The sequence below is a fragment of the Oratosquilla oratoria genome, chromosome 7, assembly GCF_046742065.1.
Source record: "Oratosquilla oratoria isolate Oo_2021 chromosome 7, ASM4674206v1, whole genome shotgun sequence".
Classification (NCBI taxonomy): Eukaryota; Metazoa; Arthropoda; class Malacostraca; order Stomatopoda; family Squillidae; genus Oratosquilla; species Oratosquilla oratoria.
Window position 1 is genome coordinate 10376894 of NC_134783.1, and position 20109 is coordinate 10397002.

General features: G+C 43.6%; 1 protein-coding gene across 4 annotated transcripts in view; it reads right to left on the reverse strand.

Moving 5' to 3' along the window:
• Positions 1-20109, reverse strand: part of Ge-1 (Enhancer of mRNA-decapping protein 4 homolog Ge-1) — a 166085-nt gene that overhangs the window by 52571 nt on the left and 93405 nt on the right. For all 4 annotated transcript variants that reach the window (XM_076187801.1, XM_076187800.1, XM_076187799.1 and 1 more), the window contains 2 exons: positions 12404-12515; positions 8673-9270 (listed from right to left, as the gene is read on the reverse strand). In XM_076187801.1, coding sequence (XP_076043916.1) covers positions 8673-9270; positions 12404-12515 — 710 coding nt within the window. The remainder of the gene's footprint in view (positions 1-8672; positions 9271-12403; positions 12516-20109) is intronic.

Genomic DNA, 20109 nt, shown 5'->3' on the forward strand with positions numbered 1-20109 from the left:
TATGAAGGAATGATTGTTTTGAAAGCATTGTATGGGGCAGAGACATGGAACATAAGAGAAGAAGAGAGGAAGAGTTTAAATGTGTTTGAGATGAAATGTCCGAGAAGTATGATGGGAGTTACAAGGTTGGATGGAGTGAGAAATGACGAGGTGAGGAGGAGAGTAGGGGTGGAAAAGGAGATGGGGGATGGGATTAATGAAAAGAGTATTTGGATGGACACATGAAAAGAATGAATGAAGATACATACATACAACCAATGGCCTTTTTCCCTTTACAAGGGATGTAGCCAAAGTCAAAGGCATAAATCCACTCCCACCCATTTCATCCCCACATACTCCACTCCCATTCACCACCCCTCCCTCCCTCTTTTCTTGGCTCCTCCTGGATGATGGGTCATCCCTGCATCTTGCCCACTGCCCTGGATCAGAAGCAATGTAGCAAGACACAGCACATCCACAGCAAGGCTGCTTCATTTTATCAGCAACACCGTTTCATCCCTTCATGTAGAAAAAAAGAAGACGGGGAGAAATCCCTTTGGGATGCATCAAAATATCACTCACACATACTCCCTCCCCCCCCTATCCCCCACCCACTCCCTTCCATGCATCATACCATCATCCATACACAACCATTCTCCACTCACCCCCTCTCCTGTCTTTTCCCTTGCTTCCTCAACAGACATTCCCCTTTCCCAATGTTATATGTAAACCTTCCATTCCACCACACACTTCCCTATCTCTTCATTTGCTAGTATAGCAACCTCTTCTCTCCCTTGTCCTCTCTTCACTCCTGACAACCTCCCAACTACACTCCTAAACTCAAAGTTACCCCTCCCTTTCAACTTAGTTTCACTCAATGCCAACACATCCTTTCTTCTCACAAACATACTATATCTTTCCTTTTACTATCATCTGTACCACATCCATGTGCATTAAAAGACCCAAACGTGAAAGTTCTGGTTGGAAAACTCCTCCCAGACCCTCTTATGCCTTTGGGTCAACAGAGAGTAGGATGCCTAGTCCTATCCCCATCCCATTTTTTTTTTGCCTTTTACAGCTCAAGTGAAAACACTGTGGCAGTATTCTTTTTCCCCTACCACAGGGTTCATCAAAAAGGGAAATGAATATTCAGAGAAGTGGTACAGGACAGTATTACTAGTTGGGGGGACAGCATAACAGAGGGACAGTACAGTATAACAAAGTAGCAAAATTTCTCTATGAATAGAGATTTCCTCTATCACATACAAAATGATGCGTGGCTCTGATTCATAGGGGCACCCCATATAAAACCTAAAGTATCAGCTGCATGCTATTGAGCAGCTATTAACCTCACAATAACATGCAACCAATACTCCAGACGGGGACAAATGAAAGAAGATTAGTAAAAGAAGTGTACACGGCAGAGGTGGATGGGGTGAGCATTAGGGGACAAATGAGGATGAGATGGATGTATGGGGGTAAAAGGGGTGTTGAGTAAGAGGGGGATGTCTGTTGAGGAAGGGAGAAGGCAGACAATAGGGATGAGTGGAGAATGGCTGTGCATGGATGGGAGTGTGTGGGGGATGGGGTTAAGGAGCGGTTACATGTGAATGATATTTTGATGGAGCCCAACAGGATTTCTCCCCATCTTCAATGTTACTGCATGAGGGGACAGAGGTGGGGGTGTCACTGATCAAATGAACCAGCCTTGCTGTGAATGTATTATGACTTGCTGCACTGCTTCTGCATTGCATTGAGCGAGATGCAGGGATGACTCGTCATCTAGGAGGAGCCATGATGAGAGAGGGAGGAAGGGGTGGTGAATGGGTGAGGATAAAATGGATGGGAGTAGAATTATGCCTTTTGACTTTGGTTATCTACCTTGTAAGGGGGACAAAGGTGCTGGTATGTATGAGTACGAGGGAATATGTATGAGAAATAAATTGACACAGCCCAAAGGGATTTCTCCCCGTATTCTCCTTTTCTGCATGAGGTGAGGGGGGGGGGTCACCAATTTAATGAAGTGGCCTTGCTGTAGATGCACTGTGTCTTGTGGCACTGCCTCTGACCCAGGGCAGTGGGCGGGATGCAAAAATGACACGTCATCCAGGAGGTGCCACAATAAGAGGGAGGGAAGAGGGTAGAGGGGAGTGGAGTATGTTAGGGATGGAATGGGTGGGAGTGGTTTTTATGCGTTTGCTTTTTGGCTACCTTTCTTGTGAGGGGGAAAAAGCCTTTGGTATATGTATGTATATATGTATGAAAATAAAGTAGATATTCCTTCCATTAATCTGTGTTGTTAAGAGTGAATGAAACCAAAAGAAATGAAAAGGCAAAAATGTGTTTATGTGACAGAAGTCATGAAGAATGTGTAGACTAAGACAATGACCTGTTCCTTGAAAGGTGTGCACCATGGATGAACTAGAAATACTGCTGTGGAAGAAATGGGGTACAATTTTTATATTGTTTAATCAGGATGGTGGGCGCATGCCTTGGCTGGCTACCCCATTTATAAGGAGGAAGAGGCCTTTTGGTATATAGATAAAACAGGAAGGAGTGAAAGGAACAATTGAGATTAAATTGAATAAGGGGAGCACTGAAAAAAGTCCTAAAAATGACCTGATCAATATCAAGATTCTCATCTCTGTTTACACATTCAGAGAGAGAGAGAGAGAGAGAGAGAGAGAGAGAGAGAGAGAGAGAGAGAGAGAGAGAGAGAACATACATATACCAAAGGCTTTTTCCCCCTTACAAGTGAGGTAGCCAAAAAACAAATGCAAAAAATTCACTTCCACCCATTCCATCCCCATATAGACCACTCCCATCCACCCCCTCCCTCCCTCTTATCTTGGCTCCTCCTGGAAAAAAGTAAATAAATACATACATACATAAACCAAGGCTTTTTCCCCCTTACAAAGGAGGTAGCCAAAAAGAAAAAGGCATAAAATCATTCCCACCCATTCCATCCCTAAATGCACTCCACTCCCCTCCACCCTCCCTCTTATCTTAGCACCTCCTGGATGACGGGTCATCCCTGCACCTTGTCCACTGCCCTGGGTCAGAGGCAGTGTCGCAAGGCACAGCACATCCACAGCAAGGCTGCTTCATTAAATTGGAGACTCCCCTCTCCGTCCCCCCATGCATAAAAGGAGAAGACAGGGAGAAATCCCTTCGGGCTGTGTCAAATTTTGCTCACACATACTACCTCACCCCCCCTCACCCCACCCATTTCACCTCATGCATCACAACATCACCCATATACAACCATTCTCCATTCACCCGTCTTCTGTCCTCTCCCGTCCTTCCTCAACATACATTCCACTCTTCCCCAAAGCCCCTTCACCCCATCCATCCATCTCATCCTAGGATGTCCCCTCATGTAGCAATCCCTCCACATCTGCCTTCCATATCTCTTTTACTAGTCTTTCTTCACTCATTCTTTCCAAGTGTCCAAACCATCCTAATAATCTTTCATCAACCCTATCTCCCAACTCCCTTTCCACCCCTGTTCTCCTCCTCACCTCCTCATTTCTCACTCTATCTGGCTTAGTAACCCCATCATACTTCTCAGACACCTCAACTTCTCAAACATATTCAAACTCCTCCTCTCTTCCTCTCTTATGTTCCATGTTTCTGTCCCATACAGTGCTGTTGGCACAATCACTCCTTCATACAGTCTCCTCTTAGCATCCATTCCCAAATGTCTATTCCTCATTACACTCTTTAATCCACCAAGGCATTTACTCGCTTCTCTCAATCTACATTCTACCTCCACCTTCACTCCACCCTTTCCTGCCACATTTGCACCCAAGTATCTAAACTATCCATTTCATAAGAACATAAGAACATAAGAAATAAAGGAGACTGCAAAAGACCATAAGGCCTACACTAGGCAGCTCCGTATCCATCACCACCTGTCATCCCCATCCATAAAGTTGTCTAATCGTTTTTTAAAACAACTGATAGTTTCAGCGCTTACTACATGGTTACTAAGTTTATTCCATTCATCGACCACCCTATTAGTAAACCAATTCTTGCCTATTTCCTTCTTAAATCTAAATTTGTCCAGTTTGTACCCATTACTGCGAGTCCTGCCCTGTTGTTTTATTATGATGACCTTGTTTGCATCACCCTTGTTATAGCCTTTGATCCACTTGAACACTTCTATTAGATCACCCCGCACTCTGCGTCTTTCCAGAGAGTGTAAGTTTAGGTGCCTAAGCCTCTCTTCGTAAGGCAAATTTCCGAGTCCTTGTATCATTTTGGTCATTCTTCTCTGTACTGATTCTAATGAATTTACGTCCATTCTGTAGGACGGAGACCAAAACTGTACCGCATAGTCAAGGATGGGTCTAACTATCGCTAGGTAGAGTTTAATAATTACCTCTGCACTTCTATTCGTTACCGTCCTAGCAATGAAGCCTAATGCTCTGTTAGCTTTATTTCTGGCACTAATACACTGCTTCCTGGTTTTAAGGTCCGGACTCACCAGAACTCCCAAGTCCCTCTCGCACTCCAGTCACTCTCCCTTAATGCTCAATTCCAGTCTACTGCCACTTTCACCCCTTGTACATCTCATCACCTTACTTTCACCTACATTTATCTTCAATTTTCTTCTTTCACACACTCTCCCAAACTCTGTCACCAACTTCCTCAATCCCTCCTCCGATCCTGCTACAAACGCAGTGTCATCCGCAAACAACAGCTGGCTCACCTCCCACTTTTCTCCATTTTCTTTAACCATCTCCACTCCTTGACCCACCACACTTGCATTTACCTCTTGCACCACCCCATCCATGTATAAGTTGAACAGCCAGGATGACATAACACATCCTTGACGAAGTCCCACCTTTATCTCGAACCACACATTCTCTCCATTTCTAATCTTGACACATGCTCTACTACTCTTGTAAAAACTCTTGGCAGCTCATAGAAGCTTTCCTCCTATCCTGTATATCTGCAAAACCTCCCACAGTGCCTTCCTGTCTACCCTGTCATAAGCCTTTTCCAGATCCATAAAAGCCCAAAAAACATCCTTACCTTTTCCTACAGCTTTCTCAAATATCTGTCTTACCACAAAAATCTGATCTACACAACCTCTACCTGTCCTAAATCCACACTGTTCCTCACCAATTTCTCCCTGTGTTCCACTCCTAATCCTCTCAATCAAGATCCTCCCATAAGCCTTCCCAACTACACTTAAGCTAATCCCTCTGAAACTACTACACTCACACTTGTCCCCTTTTCCCTTGTAAAGTCGAACTATACAGGCACTCCTCCAGTCCTCCGGCACTCTACCCTCTCTTAAACAAACATTAAATAACCTCACCAGCCAGTCCACCATCACTGTACCTCCTTTTTTTAGACATTCTGCATGGCATCCATCCAACTCAGGTGCCATACCTCCTTTTATCATCTTAACCACTGCCTTCACTTCATCCTTCCTTAATTCTCCTCCATTTTCCTCACTCATCATGGTCATTTTCTTAGCATTTCCCACTGCAACTATCTTTCCCTCCCTATCCTCCTTCACATTTAGCAACTCCCTAAAATATTCTGCCCATCTTCCCCTTACTGCCTTCTCTTCCATTATCATCTCTCCATCTGCACCTTTTACCTTTTCTTCTCTACTTGATTTGCCTCCTCTTCCTCTCTTAATTTCTTTCCAAAACATCTTTTTATTACTTTCAATTTTTTTTTTGTCATAATCTTACCCCATTTCACATCTGCTCTCCTCTTTGCCTCCTTTACCTTGTGCTTTACTTCTCTTTTCTTTTCTTTGTACCTCTCATATGACTCCCTCATCCTATTTTGTAACCAATCTGTGAAAGCTCGCTTCTTCTCTTCTACAACCTTCTTTGTTTCCTCATCCCACTACCCTTCCCTTCTATTTCCTCACATCCTTCTTGTTCTACAAACCATCTTTGCACACTTTGTGACTCCCTCCTTGAACCATCCCCATTCCTCCTCCACTCCTAACTCTACTCTATCCTTCACTCCCTCCCACTCTTCACTCAGCTTCTTCTTGTACTCCTTTTCCTTTTCATTTAACCACTTCCATACGGTGACGCCTATGTTGGCGTCATGAGGAGCAAGTGGGTACGCGATGATGCCGACGTCAGTGTCTTGATTATATTTATACTTACTAAATTAGCTTTGCATGGAATAAGTGGTAGCCTATTAGGTTGGACTAGTAATTGGTTGAATGGTCGAAAACAGAGAGTTGTTTTAAATGGAAAAACTTCTGGATGGAAAAGTGTTGCAAGTGGAGTTCCTCAGGATTCCGTTCTTGGGCCACTTCTATTCATAGTATATATAAATGATATAGACCATGGACTAAAATCTACTCTTTCCAAATTTGCTGATGATACAAAACTGTGCGGAGTGGCAAATGATCACTCAAACCAATTAGATATTCAAGAAGATTTAGATCAATTACAGCAATGGTCTGAAAAGTGCCTAATGAAATTTAACACAAGTAAATGCAAGGTAATGCACATGGGTAAAAATAACAGTAAGTATGATTACAAGTTATTTGGAAATTCGTTAACAAAAGTAGATAGTGAAAAAGATCTCGGTGTAATTATCAGTAACGACCTCAAATCATCCAAGCAGTGTATCTCAGCCTCTGAGAAAGCAAATAAGATTCTAGGACTGATTGCGCGATCTTTTGATTTCAAAAGTCCATCACTCATTAACAAGCTATATAAATCGTTAGTTCGTCCGCATTTGGAGTATGCTGTTTCCGTGTGGTCACCGAATCTCGTTAAAGACATTGACAGACTGGAAAAAGTACAACGGCGAGCCACAAAACTGATTCCAAATATCAAAAATAAATCATACGAAAATCGACTAAAGCACATGAATCTGTTTTCCCTAAAAAAGCGTAGACTCTGAGGTGTCTTGATACAGGTCTTTAAGATTTTAAAGGGAATTGAAAACATCAAAAGTGACAAAATTTTAACATTGAATGAGAATCAGACAAGAAACAATGGTCTCAAACTGTCCGGAAATAGATTCAATTTGGAAGTGGGTAGAAACAACTTTGCCAACCGTGTAGTTAATGAATGGAATAAACTTCCTGCACAGGTAGTGCAATGTAGTTCAGTTCGAAGCTTTAAGAATCATTTAGATAAATACCTAAGATGCTGTAATGATTATATCTTATATTATTTGTTTTTGTTTTGTTATCATTTGTCTGTCTGATTTTCATTTATTATTAGTTATATATCAATTTATTATTATTTACTATTTACCTGTTTGTTTATTATTTTAACTATACCTATGCATTCATTTATGCATTTCATTTGTTATTTACATTATTATAGTTTTTATTTATTATTTTATTATTAATGATTTTTTTTTTTTTTTTTTTTTTTTTTTTTGCATCCGACCTAGATATGGATCAAAAGGTCTCCTGTTGGCATGCTCCGCCTTTGTAATCCTTTGTAACTGTAGTCGTACCTACGTAACCTCCATTCTCTCTAAACTGGCTTCATCATATTTTCTATGGTTATCAAAATTCACGGGTGAAAGAGAACGAACGATTGAGCACTGACTTTATTTTTTATAATGCAATTATGACGCAACATCACACGTCGGGCAGCTAATGCTGCCAGACGTGCGATGTGCCCCGGAGTGAAGAGGTTAAAGAGTTCACTCTAAGCACCTCCCTAACTTTTTTCCTTTTCCTCTTTCTCCATCTATACTTCACTCTCAATTTACCTTCCACCAAAAAATGATCTAATATTCCTGCACTCTCTCCCCTTAGGACATGTACATCCTTAACTCTTCCTATTATACTCCTATCTACCACTACATAGTCCATTAACGCTCTATCTACCACCCTCTCCCACGTGTACTTATGCTTGACAATCTTCTGAAATATTGTATTTGCTATCATCAACTCTCTAGACATATCTCCACCATCAACTCTCCACTACGATTCTTTCCTGGAACTCCACATTTCCCAACCACTTCGTCAATTGGTTCATTTCCTACCCTAGCATTAAGGTCTCCCAGCACTATTACATTAACGTTTCTCCCTAATCCCTCTATGCACTCATTTAAATCTATCCAAAAAGTCTCCCTTTCTTCTACACTCTTCTCACTACCAGGCCCATATGCACTTACAAAAACCCACATCTCCTTTCCCAGTTTCACCTTCATCCACATTATCCTTGAGGAAACCTCCTTCCACTCCACTACACATTTACTTATCTCTTCACTTACTAGTATAGCCACCCCTTTTCTCCCTCTCTTCACTCCTGAACGCCTCCCAATTACACTCCCAAACTCACACTCGCCCTTCCCTCTCAACTTAGTTTCACTCAAAGCCAACACATCCATCTTTCTTCTCACAAACATACTATCTAGCTCTTCCATTTTACTCTCATCTGTACCACATCCACGCACATTAAAAGACCCAAACCTTAGGGTGCTGGTTGGAAAACTCCTAGGCCCTCTTATGCCTTTACTTTTTTTAGGAATGTCACTGTGGGACTACAGGGAGAAGGATGCCTGGTCCCAATCCCCATCCGCTTTTCTCGCCTCTTATGATCCAAGTGGAAATACTTGGTAGCAGTATTCTTTTCCCCCCATCACAGGGGAATATATCAAATAATAATAAAATTAATAATGCTATAATATTCTTACTGGTCTAGAAGGATTAGATATAAAATTCCTATACTCACGCATCAGTTATAGCTGGCGGGGTTTTGCTCTGAGTCTGGGCCATGGATGAGGGCTGCGGGATACTTTCTAAAGATGGTGGCTTGGGGTTGTATTGAATGTGAGTTAAATGGGGTAATGATTGCTGAGGTTGTGTCTGGTGTGGGCTATGTTGCTGAACTGGACTGGTGAGGTTGTGAGGTTGTGGAGGAAGCACCTGAGCTGGACTGGTTAAATTGTGTGTCTGTGGTGGAAGAGGCTGTGCCTGACTGGTCAATGTGTGGGGCTGTTGATTCAAAACAGGTGTCACAGGACTGGACAAGTTGTGGGGCTGAGGTGGAAGGACAGGTGTTTGGCTGCTTAGGTTGAGAGACTGTGGTGCAATAGATTGTACTTGACTTGTCAGGGTGTGGGGTTGTGGTGGAAGGGTGTGTGGCTGTGCTGGAAGACTAGATGGCTGTTGGGATGGAGGAGGAGCAGGAGGTGGTGGGGTGCTCTGGACAGGGCTATGAAGGACAGTGGACTCATCCTCATCCTCATCTTCTTCTGTGCATTCAATCTCTTCATTCACCTCTTCATCATCATTTTCATCCTCGGGATAGTCATCTTCTTCACTTTTACCTAAAGGAAAGGTAATAAATTCATCTACCCTCATAAAAGATGTCATTTGACAAAGGGGTGCCCCCCTTGAATAAAATGGGTTAATGATGTTACTCATCAGCTGTGCTGGCAGCTATTCTTTGTGCTTGTAATGAACAAGTTTATGCATAGCAACCACAGTTTATCTTCAGTCATATTTCACAATGCTTTTTTTTCCATCTACAGTAAACCCTCGATATAACGGATCTCGATATACTGGATATCAGATATAATGGACAAAAAATCTGACTGGACAAACCCTCGCTATAATGTATTTTCATCTGTTATCGCGAGGGATTCTCGGTTATAACAGATCTTTGGATATAACAACAGACCCCTGTCCCCATATAATCCGTTATATTGAGGGATTACTGTATTAGTTTTCCCCCTTCCATGGGTACCATTTACTATTTCCACAATTGTAATTGTACATAATTGCATATACCAAAGGTTTTTTCCCCCTTACACGGGGGGTAGCCAAAAAGAAAAAGGCATAGAAATCACTCCCACCCATTTCATTTCCCATATATTCCACTCCCCTCCACCCTCCCTCCTATCTTGGCACCTCCTGGATGATGGGTCATCCCTGCATCCTGTCCACTGCCCTGGGTCAGAAGCAGTGTCACAAGACACAGCACATCCACAGCAAGGCCGCTTCATAAATTCGGAGACCCCGCCCTCTCCGTCCCCTCATGCAGAAAAGGAGATGGGGAGAAATCCCTTCGGGCTGCATAAAATTTTTTCTCATTCATACTTCCTCACACCCCATCCCCCACCCACTCCCCCTCATGCATCACAGCCTCATCTATACACAACCCTTCTCCATTCACCCCTATCTTCTGTCCTCTCCTGTCCTTCCCTAAAGCCCCTTTCACCCCATCCATCCATCTCATCCTAGGATGCCCCCTCATATTCACTCCTTCCACCTCCGCCTTCCACACTTCTTTAAACTAATCTTTCTTCACTCATTCTTTCTATGTGTCCAAACCATACTCTTTCATCTACCCTATCTCCCAACTCCCTTTCCACCCGTTCTCCTCCTCATCTCCTCATTTCTCACTCTATCTAGCCTAGTAACCCCCATCATACTTCTCTGACACCTCATCTCAAACACATTCAAACTCCTTCTCTCTTCCTCTCTCATGTTCCATGTTTCTGCCCCATACATTGCTGCTGGCACAATCACTCCTTCATATAACCTCTTAGCATCCATTCCCAGATGTCAATTTCTCATTACACTTTTTAATCCACCAAGACATTTACTCACTTCTCTCAATCTACATTCTACCTCCACCCCCACTCCTCCCTTTCCTGTTACATTCGCACCCTAGTATCTGAAACTACCCACTTCCTCCAGTTTCTCACCCTTAATGCTCACTTCCAGCCTACTGTCACTCTCTCCCCTTGTACATCTCATCACCTTACTTTTAGCCACATTTATCTTCAGCTTCCTTCTTTCACACACCTTCTCAAACTCTGTCACTAATTTCCTCAATAACTTCACTCACTAACTTCCTCAATAAATAAATACATACATACATATACCAACAGCTTTTTCCCCCCTTACAAGGAAGGTAGCCAAAGTCAAAGGCATAAATCATTTTATCCCTACATACTCCACTCCCATTCACCACCCCTCCCTCCCTCTTTTCATGGCTCCTCCTGGATGATGGGTCATTCCTGCATCTTGCCCAATGCTCTGGGTAAGAAGCAATGTAGCAAGACACAGCACATCTACATCAAGGCCACTTCATTTAATTGGTGACCGCCCCTCTCTGTCCCCTCATGCAGACAAATAGAAGACAGGGAGAAATCCCTTTTGGTCATATCAAAATATCATTCACACATACTCCCATCCCCCACCCACTCCCTCCCATGCATCACAGCATCATCTATTCACAACCATTCTCCATTCACCCTTATCTTCTGTCTTCTCCCTTCCTTCCTTAATAGACATTCCCTTCTTCCCCAAAGCCCCCTTCACCCCATCCATCCACCTCATCCTAGGACATCCCCTCATGTTCACTCCCCCCCACATCTGCCTTCCACACTTCTTTTACTAATCTTTCTTTACTCATTCTTTCCATGTGTCCAAATTATCCCAATACTCTTTCATCAACCCTATCTCCCAACTCCCTTTCCATCCCCGTTCTCCTCCTCACCTCCTTGTTTTTCACCCTATCATACTTCTCATTAATTTCATCTCAAACACATTCAAACTCTTCCTCTCTTATATTCCATGTTTTTACCCCATACAGTGCTGTTGGCACAATCACTCCTTCATACAATCTCCTCTTAGCATCCATTCCCAAATGTCTATTTCTCATTAAACTCTCATTCTACCTCCATATCCACTCCTCCCTTTTCTGTCACATTCACCCCAAGTATCTAAAGCTATCCACTTCCTCCAGTCTCTTTCTCTTAATACTCACTTCCAATATGCTGCTATCCTCTCTGTACATCTCATCACCGTACATTTACCCACATTTATCTTCAACTTCCTTCTTTTGCACAATTTTCCTAACTCCATCACTAACTTCCTTTATCCCTCCTCTGATCCGGTTACAAGTGCAGTGTCGTCAGCAAACAACAACTGGCTTATCTCCCACTTTTCTCCATTTTCTTTAACCATTTCCAATCCCTGGCTCATTACCCTTGCATTTACCTCTCACACAACCCCATCATGTATAAATTGAACAGCCAAGACAAAATGACACATCACTGGTGAAGTCCCACCTTTACTTCAAACAACTCACTCCCACCATTTCTAATTCTAACACAGGCTACTATTCTTGTCAAAATTCAACTGCTCTTAACGGCTTTCCTCATATCCCATATATCTGCAATACTTCCCACAGTGCCTTCCTGTCTACCCTATCATAAGGCTTTCCCAAATCCATAAAAGCCCCAAAAACATCCTTACCTTTTTCTAAAGCTTTCTCACATATCTGCCTTACCACAACCCCTACCTATCCTAAACCCAAACTATTTCTCACCAATTACTCCCTCTGTTCCTCTCCCAATCCTCTCAATCAATACCTTCCTATAAAGCTTCCCAACTGCACTAATGTTAGTGTTTATAAATAAATAAACATGAATAAACCATCAATCTTACCATTGTCAGAGTGGAGTATTTGTTGCACCTCCAAGGAAGGAGAGGAGGTGGCACTAGCTGCAAGGCGGGTTGGGTTCACTTCTGATGTTGCAAGTGGTTCCTCCTTTGGCCCCTGAAACATGTTCTCTTTATCTCCAAATTCCTTCTGTTCTGCATGAGGTAAACCCAATGAAACTGGAGAAATCAACATCCCACAAGATCAATACTTACAAGCTTGTAATTTAATCAATTTTTAAATGGAACTGCATTCAATAGGAGGTATGTTTATGAAAAGTAGATGTGTAAGCATTAAGTGAAACTAAGTTGAAAGGGAGGAGTGATTTTGAGTTAAAAGAGTGTGGTGGGGAAGGTGTCAGGAGTGGGAAGGGGCAAGGAGGGAAGGGGTAGCTCTGCTGGTAAATGGTGAGATGGGAAAGAGTGTGGTGGTGTGGAAGGAAGTATCTTCAACATTAATGTGGATGCAGGTGATACTGGGAAGGGAGATGTGGGTTTTTGAAAGCACATATGGACCTGGTTGTGATAAGTGTAGAGGAAAGGAAAGCTTTTTGGAAAGACATATATGAGTGCTTAAAGTTTTTTGGGGGAATATCAATGCTAGAGTAGGGGGACAATCCAATAGATGGAGTGGTTAGGAAGTTTGGAGTGCCAGGTAAAAATCATAATGGAGGGTTGATGGTGATGTGTTTAGAAAGAGTTGATTAAAGCTAACACAATGTTTAGAAGAATGTCATGTATAAATACACATGGGAAAGGGTACATACATACAACCAAGGCTTTTCCCCCCCTTACAAGCGAAGAGAAGGCAGTATGGGGAAGATGGGCAGAATATTTTAGGGAGTTGCTAAATGTGAAGGAGGATAGGGAGGGAAAGATAGCTGCAGTGGGAAATGCTAAGAAAATGAGAGTGATGAGTGAGGAAAATGGAGGAGAAATATGGAAGGATGAGGTGAAGGCAGTTGTTATGATGATGAAAGCAGGTAAGGCACCTGGTCTGGATGGATGCCTTGGTATATGTATGTATGTACAAGGGAGGTAGCCAAAAAGGAAAAGGCATAAAATCATTCCCACCCATTCCATCCCTAAATACACTCCACACCCCTCCACCCTCCCTCTCATCTTAGCACCTCCTGGATGACGGGTCATCCCTGCATCTTGTCCACTGCCCTGGGTCAGAAGCAGTATTGCAAGACACAGCACATCCACAGCAAGGTCGCTTCATTAAATCGGCAACCCCCCCTCTCCATCCCCCCATGTATAAAGGAGAAGACGGGGAGAAATCCCTTTGGGCAGCGTCAAATTTTGCTCACACATACTACCTCACTCCCCCATCCCCCGCCCACTCCACCTCATGCATCACAGCATCATCCACATACAACCATTCTCCATTCACCCGTCTTCTGTCCTCTCCCGTCCTTCCTCAACAGACATTCCCCTCTTTCCCAAAGCCCTTTCACCCCATCCATCCACTTCATCCTGGGATGTCCCTTCATGTTCACTCTCTCCACATCTGCCTTCCATACCTCTTTTACTAGTCTTTCTTCACTCATTCTTTCCATGTGTCCAAACCATCCTAATACTCTTTCATCAACCCTATCTCCCAACCCCCTTTCCAACCCTGTTCTCCTCCTCACCTCCTCATTTCTCACTCTATCTAGCCTACTAACCCCCATCATACTTCTCAGACACCTCATCTCAAACACATTCAAACTCATTCTCTCTTATGTTTCATGTTTCTGCCCCATACAATGCTGTTGGCACAATCACTCCTTCATATAGTCTCCTCTTAGCATCCATTCCCAAATGTCTATTCTTCATTACACTCTTTAATCCATCAAGGCATTTACTCGCTTCTCTCAATCTACATTCTACCTCCACCTTCACTCCACCTTTTCCTGCCACATTTACACCCATACATACATACATACATATACCAAGGCTTTTTCCCCCTTCCAAGGGAGGTAGCCAAAAAGGGAAAGGCATAAAAACACTCCCACCCATTTCATCCCTAAATACACTCCACACCCCTCCCACCCTTCCTCTCATCTGAGCACCTCCTGGATGACGGGTCATCCCTGCACCCTGCCCACCGCCCTGGGTCAAAAGCAGTGTCGCAAGACACAGCACATCCACAGCAAGGCCGCTTCATTTAATCAGCGACCCCCCCTCTCCGTCCCCCTTTGCATATAACGCGAGGATGGGGAGAAATCCCTTCGGGCTGCGTCAAAATTTACTCACACATACTACCCCCCCCACCCATTCCTCCTCATGCAGTCACAACATCATCCATATACAACCATTCTCCACTCACCTCTGTCTTCCGTCCTCTCCCTTCCTTCCTCAACAGACATTCCCCTCTTCCCCAAAGCCCCCTTCACCCCATCCATCCACCTCATCCTAGGACGTCCCCTCATGTTCACTCCCTCCACATCTGCCTTCCATACCTCTTTTACTAGTCTTTCTTCACTCATTCTTTCCATGTGTCCATACCATCCTAATATTCTTTCATCAACCCTATCTCCCAAATCCTTTTTCACCCATGTTCTCCTCCTCACCTCCTCATTTCTCACTCTATCCAGCCTAGTAACCCCCACCATACTTCTCAGACACCTCATCTCAAACACATTCAAACTCCTTCTCTCTTCTTCTCTTATGTTCCACGTTTCTGCCCCATACAGTGCTGTTGGCACAATCACTCCTTCATACATTTACACCCAAGTATCTAAAACTATCCACTTCCTCCAGTCGCTCTCCCTTAATGCTCACTTCCAGACTACTGCCACTTTCACCCCTTGTACATCTCATCACCTTACTTTTACATACATACATACATACATATACCAAGGCTTTTTCCCCCTTTCAAGGGAGGTAGCCAAAAAGGGAAAGGCATAAAAACACTCCCACCCATTTCATCCCTAATACACTCCACACCCCTCCCACCCTCCCTCTCATCTGAGCACCTCCTGGATGACGGGTCATCCCTGCACCTTGCCCACCGCCCTGGGTCAGAAGCAGTGTCGCAAGACACAGCACATCCTCAGCAAGGCCGCTTCATTTAATCTGCGACCCCCCCTCTCCGTCACCTTACTTTTACCCACATTTATCTTTAGCTTTCTTCTATCACACACTCTCCTAATCTCTGTCACCAACTTCCTCATTCCCTCCTCCCATCCTGCCACAAGCGCAGTGTCGTCTGCAAACAACAGCTGGCTCACCTCCCACTTTTCTCCTTTTTCTTTAACCATCTCCAATCCCTGACCCACTACCCTTGCATTTACCTCTCGCACTACCCCATCCATGTATAAGTTGAACAACCAGAGTGACATAACGCATCCTTGATGAAGTCCCACCTTTACCTCGAACCACTCACTCTCTCCATTTCTAATCCTGACACAAGCTCTACTACTCTTGTAAAAACTCTTGAGAGCTCATAGAAGCTTTCCTCCTATTCCGTATATCTGCAAAACCTCCCACAGTGCCTTCCTGTCTACCCTGTCATAAGCCTTTTCCAGGTCCATAAAGGCCCAAAAAACATCCTTCCCTTTTCCTATAGCTTTCTCATATATCCGTCTTACCACAAAAATCTGATCGACACAACCTCTACCTGTCCTAAATCCACACTGTTCCTCACCAATTACTCCCTCTCTTCCTCTCCTAATCCTCTCAATGAAGATCCTCCCATAAGCCTTCCCAACTACACTTAACAAGCTAATCCCTCTGAAACTACTACATTCACACTTGTCCCCTTTTCCCTTGTAAAGTGGAACTATACAGGCACTCCTCCAGTCCTCCGGCACTCTACCCTCTCTCCAGCAAACACTAAATAACCTCACCATCCAGTCCACCATCACTTTACCTCCTTTTTTAGACATTCTGCATGGCATCCATCCAGACCAGGTGCCTTACCTGCTTTCATCATCTTAACAACTGCCTTCACCTCATCCTTCCTTATTTCTCCTCCATTTTCCTCACTCATCATGGTAATTTTCTTAGCATTTCCCACTGCAGCTATCTTTCCATCCCTATCCTCCTTCACATTTAGCAACTCCCTAAAATATTCTGCCCATCTTCCCCTCACTGCCTTCTCTTCCATTATCATCTCTCCATCTGCACCTTTTACCTTTTCTTCTCTACTTGATTTGCCTCCTCTTCGTCTCTTAATTTCTTTCCAAAACATCTTTTTATTACTTTCAAGATTTTCTGTCATACTCTTACCCCACTTCACATCTGCTCTCCTCTTTGCCTCCTTTACATTTTTCTTTACTTCTCTTTTCTTTTCTTTGTACCTCTCATATGACTCCCTCATCCTATTTTGTAACCAATCTGTGAAAGCTCGCTTCTTCTCTTCTACAACCTTCTTTGTTTCCTTATCCCACCATTCGCTACCCTTCCTTCTATTTCCTTCTGTCCTTCTTGTTCCACACACCATCTTTGCACACTTTGTGACTCCCTCCTTGAACCATCCCCATTTCTCCTCCACACCTAGCTCTACTCTATCCTTCACTCCCTCTCACTCCTCCTTCAGCTTCTTGTACTCCTCCTCCTTTTCCTTTAAAGAATGCACTCTAAGCACCTCCCTAACTTTTGTCCCTTTCCTCTTCCTCCATCTATGCTCCACTCTCAACTTACCTTCCACCAAAAAATGATCTGATATTCCCCCACCCTCTCCCCTTAGCACATGTACATCCTTAACTCTTCCTATCATAATCCTATTTACCCTCTCCCCTTAGCACATGTACATCCTTAACTCTTCCTATCATAGTCCTATTTACCACTACATAGTCCATTAACGCTCTACCTACCACCCTTCCCTCCACCACCCTCTCCCATGTGTAATTATGCTTGACTTTCTTCCGAAACAATGTATTTGCTATCATCAACTCTCTTTCTAGACACATTTCCACCATCAACTCTCCACTACGATTCTTTCCTAGAATTCCACATTTCCCAACCACTCCATCAATTGGATCATTTCCTACCCTAGCATTAAGGTCTCCCAGTACTATTACATCGACATTTCTCCTTAAATCCTCTATGCACTCATTTAAATCTATCCAAAAAGACTCCCTTTCTTCTACACTCTTCTCACTGCCAGGCCCATATGCACTTACAAAGACCCACATCTCCTTTCCCAGTTTCTCCTTCATCCACATTATCCTTGAGGAAACCTCCTTCCACTACACTACCCGTTTACCTATCTCTTCACTTACTAGAATAGCCAACCCTTCCCTACCTCACCCTCTCTTCACTCCTGATAACCTCCCACTTACACTCCCAAACTTAACCTCGCCCTTCCCTTTCAACTTAGTTTCACTCAAAGCCAACATATCCATCTTTCTTCTCACAAACATACTACCTATCTCTTCCCTTTTACTCTCATCTGTACCACATCCATGCACATTAAAAGACCCAAACCTTAGGGTGCCAGTTGGAAAACTCCCAGACCCTCTTATGCCTTTGCTTTTTCTTTTAGGAATGTCCCCTGTGGGGCTACAGGGAGAAGGATGCCTAGTCCCAATCCCTGTCCCTCTCTTCTCGCCTCTTACGATCCAAGTGGAATTACTTGGTGGCAGTATTCTTTTCCCCCACCACAGGGAAGGCAGGCAAAAAAGGAAATGAACATTCAGAGAAATTGTACAGGACAGTAACAAGGGGTTGGGGGACAGCATAATGGAGGGACAGTCATAGTATAAAAGTGTCATCATTTCTCTATGAACAGAGTTTTCCTCTATCACAGCCAAAATGAGGTGTGGCTCTTGTCCATAGGGGCGCCCCATATAGACCCTAAAATATCAACTGCATGCCACTTTGCCACAATTACATGCAGCCAATACCCCAGATGGGTAAGGGTGATGGATGGAAAAGGTGGTTGATAAGGCATAAATGGACTATGCAGTGATATCCAGGAGAAGAGTAGGAAGAGTTCTGGATGTCCATGTTCTTAAGGGAAAATGGGGAATGAAAGATAATTTTTTGGTGGAAGGTAAGTTGAGTGTGGAGGATAGGTGGAGAAAGAGGAAAAGGGTGGATGGTAGGGAGGTGCTCAGAGTAAACATTTTAAATCAGAATAAAAAGGATCAGAAGTACCTGGAGGAGCAGAGAGAAGTGTGGGAGGTGGTGAAAGAGTAGAGGTAGGAGTGGAAGAGGAATGGGTGTGTTTCAAGGAGAAAGTAACAAGATGCGCAAAGATGGTATGTGGAATGAGGAAGATGGGAGGGAATAGAAGGAACGGTAGTGAATAGTGGAAAGATGAAGTGAAGATAGTGGTAGAATAGAAAAAACAAGAATTTAGGGATTAGTTACAAAGTAGGACTCGAAAGCATGTGAGAGGTACAAAAAAGAGATGCAAGACATAAGATAAAGGAGCCAAAGAGGAGATATGTAAAAAGGGGTAGGTGTAAGACAAAATTTTGAAAAGAACAAAAGGATGTTTTGGAAGTTATGAGAGGAAGAGAAGGTGAATCAGGCAGAAAAGGTAACAAGGTACAGATGGACAGGTGTTAATGGAAGTGAATCCGGTAAGAAGATAGAGTATTTTAGAGAGATGTTGAATGTAGAAAAGGATGGAGGTTGATTGACTGTGACAGTGAGAGGTGCTAAGAAAATGACAGTGATAGGAGAGGAAAATGAAAAGATATAAGAAAATATGAAGTACAAGGACCTTTGAAAATTATGAGAGCTGGTAAGGCACCTGGATTGGATGGGTGTCATGCAAAGTGTCTGAAAAGGAAGGTACAGTTATAATGGACTGGCTAGTGAGGTTGTTTAATGCATGTCTAAGGGAAGGGGGTGTGCCAGAGGACTGGAGTAACTGTAAAATTCAGTTTTACAAAGGAAAAAGGGGGTAAATGTGTGTGCAGTAGTTTCTGAGGGATCAGTTTGAGAAGTTTAAATGTGAGATGAAATGAAATGGTAGATGTTACAAGGCTGGATAAAGAGAAAATAGGTGAGGAAGAGAGTAGGATTCAGAAAGGGAGCTGGCAGACAAATTATTGGGATGGTTAGGATGCATGGAAAGAATGAGTTTAGAAATATTAGCAAAAGATGTGTGGAAAGCAGAGGTGAATGGAGTGAGCTTGAGGGGACAACCAAGGATAGACGGATGGAAAGGGGTTAAAGGGGCTTTGAGCAAGAAAGGAATGTCTGTTGAGCAAGGAAGGGAGAGACAGGGGATATGGGTAAGTATAGGATAATTGTGTATGGATAATATTTTGATGCAACATGAAGGGATCTCTCCCAGTCTCCTCTATTTTCCAAACAAGGGGGTAGGGAGGGAGGGTTGCCATAGTGAAGTGGCCCTGCTGTGGATGGGCTGTGTCTTGCTGCATTTGTTTCTGACCAGGGCAGTGGGCAGGAGACATGGGTGGATGGGTGTAAAATGGGTGCTATCTCCCTTATAAGTGGAAGCCTTTGGTATATAAACAGATACATACGTATTTACATATACCAAGGCTTTTTCCCCCTTACTTGGGAGGTAGCCAAAAAGGGAAAGGCATAAAATCATTCCCACCCATTCCATCCCTGAAAACACTCCACACCCCTCCAGTCTTAGCACCTCCTAGATGACGGGTCATCCCTGCACCCTGTCCACTGCCCTGGGTCAGAAGCAGTGTCGCAAGACACAGCACATCCACAGCAAGGCCGCTTCATTAAATTGGCGACCCCCCCTCTCCATCCCCCCCATATAAAGGAGAGGACGGGGAGAAATC